This window comes from Sarcophilus harrisii, chromosome 6, assembly GCF_902635505.1.
Source record: "Sarcophilus harrisii chromosome 6, mSarHar1.11, whole genome shotgun sequence".
NCBI lineage: Eukaryota > Metazoa > Chordata > Mammalia > Dasyuromorphia > Dasyuridae > Sarcophilus > Sarcophilus harrisii.
In genome coordinates this window covers 26412715-26419605 of record NC_045431.1, presented here as the reverse complement: position 1 = coordinate 26419605, position 6891 = coordinate 26412715, and the positions used below count along the sequence as shown (strand labels likewise).

Genomic DNA, 6891 nt, shown 5'->3' with positions numbered 1-6891 from the left:
AAGTTTTAAATAGATTAATCACAAAAAAGAAATATCTAAGTCCTAAACCAACAAGGATATTTTAAAGTCTAGTATTTCAAAGTCTTTAGACTTTCTGATATAAAGTTTAAGATAATTTGAAAGTCGATTTGCAGTCTGTAGATTAAGGAATTGGCAGAATTCCAGAATGGCAGGATCTTAGAAATCATCAGATTCTACCTCTTCATTTTACAGATCTGTCTTCTGCCTTTCTTTGCATCTCCAGTGCTTAGCCCACTGCCTGGCACACATGAAGTGCTTAATAAATGCTTACTGACTGACAGTGAGAAGAGGAAAAGGGCCTCCCTGAGTCTCATTGGCTTGGCCAGCACCAAAATTCACATCAGAAACCCGGGCTTTTGATACTGTTGTCCTTGTTTTTTAACAGTTACAGACACTATTCTACATTGTATCCTAAACTCGAGTTCCTTCTGGTTTGAATATTGTGTAAACTCAAGTATATGGAATAATATGTAATTATATGAAAATCATCACATATTGGAGCATCAATCTCATTTCCATAGGGCAGGAGTGTGGGACTCAGGATTGGCTGATTATTTAATGTTTAGTTTTCTCCATTTAAAAATCCAACTTTAATTTTTAAATTCTCTCACAACTCACAACATTACTCCATTCTAAAAGCTAGTCTGGGGGGGGGGAGAGGGGAGGTCCTAAGCCCTTTACAGATTAAGAACCCATGTGCAATGCTTTCCTTATTAAAACCTAAATTCAACTCTAGCCTTAGGCATTTATTAGCTGTGTGACTCTGCCTCAGTTTCCTCATCTGTAAAAAGCTGGAGGAAGAAACACATATATGTGTATATATCTATATATGTGTTATATAGAATGTTACATGTGGATGTACTTGTCTATCCATCCACCCACCCATCCACAGCTCCGTGGCTGGTTTTCTTCCAGGTTTCTCGGTTTGCTCTAAGCGCCTACTCTCGCCACTGTAAATCCCCAAGGTCCGGGCCAGACGCACTCGCCGGGCCGGGGCACTAATACTGATGAGGGGGACCTAGCTCACGCGGGTGACGGTGGCTGCTGCCGCGGGGTAACCGCTGATTGGCCGCGGGCACTGCGCCCCGTGGGATGCCCAAGCTCCCAGGAGGCGGCAAAGGCACCCGGGCCGGGCGCAGGGTCCGGCGCGCTCCCCAGCCCCTCCCGAGGGGTCCTGGCGTTCCGCTCGCTCCGGCAGGCGGAAGGCGTCTCTTCTCCAGGCCGGCGGCCGGGAGGGAACGGCCGGAGTGCCCGGGAAAGCCCGGGGCTCGGCTGCGCGCCGCTTCCTCGGGAGCCGCTTCCTCGGGAGCCGCTTGCCCGGCCCTGACGCTGCCGGGAAGGGAAGCCCTGGGGAGCCGGGCGGGGCCGGAGGTCGCCACGTTCCGCGGGAGTCGCTCGGGCTCCCCGGGTGGGTCCGGCAGCGCCCGCCCTCTTTGGAAGGGGTCCCCCCCCCCCCGCTCCCGCGGGGCGCGCTCCGGCCTCGAGGCTCCCGCGCTGGGCTGGGGTTTGGAGAGGAAGCGGGCGGGCTCGGAGGGGCGGGCTGGGAAGGCGGGGCGGGGCGGGGCCGCCCGGCCAGGCGGGACTCGGTGCCGGGTGAAAGGCGGAGCGGGGAGGGCGGCCCGCCCGAGCTCCAAACGTCCTAACGCTGCCGGGACTGGGGACCCGGCTGCCCCGGGCAGGAGCGCGGAGGGGAAGCGCCCATGGCTCCCCTGGGACTCTCCACGACCCCCGGCGCCTTGGGCAGCTCGGATGGCTCCCAACTGTCTCGAGCCTTGGAGGCGGGCTCCGCCCTGGGTGAGTGACTCGCTCTGGGCCCCCATTGGGGTGGCTCAGGGGGCTCCCCTGTTCCCCCGGGGGAACCCCGGACCGGGCGGCGCAGCCGGGAGCTTCGCCTGCCGGGCAGGGGACGCTGCCCTAGCGGGGGACAGCGGGACGGGGGGTGGGGTGAGGGAGAGCGGGGCTGCAGCCTGCAGTGTCCCTGGAGGGGCTGGGGGTGGGTGGGCGGGAGCTGCCGCCTCTGCTCGGGCCGAGCCAGAGGTTGCGCTTCAAGCTCCGCGCCCGGGGTGGGATGCAGAGAGCGGCGATGGCCCCTCTCCCAGTTCCGGCTTCTGCTCCCCTTCGCCTCCCCTCCCCTCTCTGCCCGCCCCCCTCCTCCGGGTCCGGCCCGTGGAGCCCGGACCGCGCGTGGGCTGTCACCGCTTCCTGTCTGCCTGCGGGGACAGGTGGGGGTCTCTGGGCCAGGCGGCGTCTTGGCCGCCGTGGAAGCCGTGGGGAGCCCCGCGGACGCGGTGCCCGCCTTTGTCCTCCGCGGCCCGGGCGCGGAAGATGCGGGCGCCAGGGACTCCAGTGCCCCGCCGCCGCCTTCCCGGGCTCCGCCGCGCGTCCTGCCAGCTTCCCCGGGCGGCATTTCTCCCTGCCAGGAAGGGGACAACAGGTTTCTCCTTCGTGCGTCCCGACCAAATGCGGAGCCTTGAAAAGAGAAGCCCCCCTCGGATCACGCTGGAAGAACTGTTGCACGTTGCCACCCGAGAAAGCCTCAGTGGTCGGGGCAGGAAGCCCGGCTCGTCGCAGATGTCATGTGTGAGTGTGTCTCACCCTCGTGTCAGATGACACGGCCGAGCTGGCTCCCCGTTCCCACCGCCTTTTTCCAGGGAGAAATGAAACTTGGGTGCGCGGTCCTGCGCGCCTGTTTGTATAACCACAAACTCCAGGGATTCCTTTTTGCCTTCTTAATTGTGCCTCTCGCTAGTGATACAGAAAAAACCCCAGGATAAACGGCGAACTTCTAGGCCAATTAGGGTTCCCACAGCCTGCTATCTTACGTCAGCATCAGCAGCATTGCCTCGAAGCCTGCCTTCTGGAGCAAACTTCTCTCGCCTCCAATAAACACCTGGAAGCTGTCCAGCGCTCACCAACCGACACCGCTGGCCGACCGAGGGGCTGGCCATCCAGGGCAGATTCCAACCGGACTCGGTCTTCGTTTCCTGGGATACAGAAGGCTTTGCACTTAGGCTTTCAGCTTTCTATAGGAAACACCAGAATTTAGGAAGGGGTGGGGGCAGGATATGTAGAAAGCCTCTTGAGTCTTTATTAACATACTCACTTTTCCTTTAATCACCCTGGGGAAAATGGCAGCTAGTAACATGTTTCATTGGATAGGGATTTTGATATTCATCTTGCATTTTGCTGTCTAAACAAGTTTGCCTGTGTAAGGAATAATTTGGCTTGGGATGGAAGAATAAAGGTAGGAAGTGCATTTTTATGTATATTAAAACAAATAATTTTAGTGGATAGAGAGCACCGGCCCTGAAGTCAGGAGGACCTGAATTCAAATCTGATCTCAGACACTTAACACTTCCTAGCTGTGTGAGCCTGGGCAAGTCACTTAACCCCAAATGCCTCAGCAAAGTCATGTTCAGTCGTGGGAAACTGAAAATTTGGAATAAGTTGAGCTTTCCTTTTTACAAGATATTTTTCTTAATTATGGATCTGTGATAGTTAAACTTGTACCAACAAGGACATTGCCGTCCTCTGACTATATAATTTCAGCACTCCTTGAAGTGGATGGATAGGAGAATTTTCTAAAACAAGAGGCATAATGCTAGCACAAAGGAATTCTAACAGTCTTATTAGGGCTCTTAGATGTGAAAGCCAGAGATTCTCAAGAATTGTTAGAACTAGAAAGAGATTTATCTGAAGTTGTGAAATATAAGGAAATGAAGACTATGATCTTTTAAAAATAGGCAATACCTTTCAGAAATGCCTGTAGAAGACTATCATTCTTTTAAAAATTTTAAAGTTTTTTCTTTTCAAAACATTTTCATAGTTCTCAGTTTTCACCATTGCAAAACCCTTCCTTCCTCCACTCTGTTCCCTAGATGGCATATAATCCAAAATAGGTTAACCATGTGCAATTCTTCCATACATATTTTCACAATTATCATGGTGCACAAGAAAAATCAGATCAAAAAGGAAAAAAATGAGAAAAAAAGCAAAAAGCAAGCAAACAACAAGAAAAACTGAAAATACTATGTTGTGGTCCACACTCAATCCCCACAGTCTCTCTCAGGGTGCAGATGGCTCTCTCCATCACAAGACCATTGGAACTGGCCTCAATCACTTTGCTATTGAAAAGTACCGTGGAAGACTATCCTTCTTAAGCTTCATTCATTTAGGAAAGTTTGCAACTACATTGACAGTACTAACAACTATTACTTCTCATATATTATCCATTTGCTCCATTTCTCCTTCCTTATCCATCAGGTAAGTATCACATTTGCTCTCCTTAAGTCAAGGGAAGAGGAGGTGAAAGAAGATCAGAGTTCTAACTAAAATGAGAAATAACATTTTTCACTTGACTCTGTCCTATGGGCTCAGTTCCAGTCTCCAAACTCCTCCTGGAGATGCTGAAGATAAAGGTTTTTTAATTAAATTCTGTGACCTGCTTTTGTTTTGGCAAGGTTATTTAGTAGGAGAGTAAATAATGAAAGGTTTCATTTTTTTCCAAAGAGTATAGATAGGCTCCAAATTTTCTTGGACTTTCAGGAAGAACTGAGTTCAAATTTCACCTTAAGACAATTACTATAATGGCAAGTCACTAAATCACCACCTGTCTTTGCAGCTGCAAAATGGAGGTAACAGTTCTCTCCCCGAGTCAAATGAGGTAATATTTATAATGTGCTTAAGCAGAGTGCCTGGTTCAAAGTGTGTGCTAAATAAATTGCTTGGTTTGGGTCTCTTCCATAAGAAAGGATTGTTCTTGGGAAACTAAACATTCTGTTGCTGGAAGAACATCCTAGCATTTTTGCTAGTATGTTTTTTTTTTTTTTTTAAATAGAGTAGGGAGAAAAGGACAATAGAGTGACTTAAAGCTATTACTAGAAATGATTCCTATAAGTAATTGGCCAATTGTTTTTTTTCCTCCACATAAGCCAAAATATTTATTTTTTTTAATAGTAGCTTTTTATTTTCAAAATATGTGCAAAGATAATTTTCAACATTCACCCTTGCAAAACCTTGTATTCCAAAATTTTCTCTCCCAATATATTTTAAACATGTACAGTTCTTATATATATATATATATATATATATATATATACACACACACACATATATATGCACATTTATCATGCTGCACAAGAAAAATCAGATCATAAAGGGAAAAAAATGGGAGAAAAAGCAAGCAAACACCAAAAAAAAAAAAAAAAAAAAGGGTGAAAATAGTATGTTGTGATCCACATTCAGTTCCATAGTCCTCTTTTTTGGATGCAGATGGCTCTCTCCATCACAAGTCTATTGAAACTGGGCTGAATCACCTCATTGTTGAAAGAATCATGTCCATCAGAGTTGATCATCACGTAATCTTGTTGTTGCTGTGTACAATGTTCTTTTGGTTCTACTCACTTCACTCAGCATTAGTTCATGTAAGTCTCTCCAGGTCTTTCTGAAATCATGCCGCTGATCATTTCTTGTAGAACAGTAATATTCCATAACATTCATATATACCCATTCCCCAACTAATGGGCATTTATTCCATTTCCAGTTCCTTTTGGCCAGTTGTTTTCAGCTAAACTTTTGAATACATCTGTAAACTAGCCAGTGTGGTAAAATAGGCCCAACACTAGAGTTTTGGGGATGCACAGTGAGTTTCCTGATATTTCTTCCCTTTTCTGATTAAAAATGAGAAAAGTATTTTGCATACTAAGATTTTTTAAAATAATGTTATAGCAAAGAATCAAATGATCAGCTCTTTTTTGCAGGGTGTTTGAATGTCTCAGTTACTTTATTTCTCCAAATGCCTTCTAAATTGCATCTGGATATTGATCAGTCACTTAAGTGCAGTATTAAGTTGAACTGCTTCTGTTTCTCCTGCAGCATTGTTGAATCATATAGCTTTCACTCAGATATTTGGATTTGTTGTCTGTTGGGTCTCAAATTTAAGGGGTAAATTTTAACATTCTTAAATTGTTTTGATTCTGTGTGGGGGAAAGAAAATGTCTATTTGAAACAAATCTAGTTGTATCAGGGGCACCAAGTTAAAAAAAATTGGGAGTAAGTGATGTTTTTAGTAAAAGTAATATTTTCAATACATGAAATTTTCCTATAGATGTCCATCAGGTTCTTTGGTGGATGGGCATCTGAACCAGCAAAATAAAATAACTGCTCAATAGTCACGTACTTGGAAATCAGTTGGCACAAAATACATCTGAAATTCCTGGTATTATGTCTAGCTTCCTGCATGTTGCCAGGTGCATGTTGCTGGGTGATATGAAGTGCAGGGGTGCCAGGGGCATGATAGTACAGCGAAATGGGCACTGGCTTTAGAATTTGAGAGTCTTGGTTCAAATCCCAGCTTTGCTGCTTATTACCCAAGTGACCTTGGTAAAGTAATTTATTTGGGCCTCACTTTACTCGTTTGTAAAATCAGGAGGTTGAACTGGATGGTCTCTGAGGTCCTGCCAATTCTAAAACTTAATCCTATGGTCTGTGTTCAAATATATGAACTTGTTAATGACACAGAAAGTGTGGGATACAGTCAAGAAGACCTTGTGTGAATCTTCCCCAACTCTCCCCACATAACCTCATCTTTGCGTCAGATACTTCATCTGCAAAATGGAGATAATAAGAACTTTTGTTTCACAGGATTATTTTGAGAATCTGGTTAGATGATACATGAAAAATTCTTGTCAAACTTGGAATGCTTTGTAAATGCTAGCTATTCTAATTACTACCTTTGTGATCTCAGGCAAATCGTTTAATTTTTCTAAATCTCAATTTCCCCATTCTTAAAATGAAGGGCAACTAGGTGGTGCGGTAAAAATTCAGAAAATTCATTTTCCTGAGTTGAAATCTAAACTTAGACACTTACTA

The 6891-nt window shown here is 46.3% G+C and overlaps 1 protein-coding gene across 1 annotated transcript in view; it reads left to right on the top strand.

The window, feature by feature from the left end:
- The first annotated feature begins 1614 nt into the window (after positions 1-1614).
- Positions 1615-6891, top strand: part of RELL1 (RELT like 1) — a 57188-nt gene continuing 51911 nt past the window's right edge. Inside the window, exon 1 of the mRNA XM_031943942.1 lies at positions 1615-1815. Coding sequence (XP_031799802.1) covers positions 1722-1815 — 94 coding nt within the window. The 5' untranslated portion in view covers positions 1615-1721. The remainder of the gene's footprint in view (positions 1816-6891) is intronic.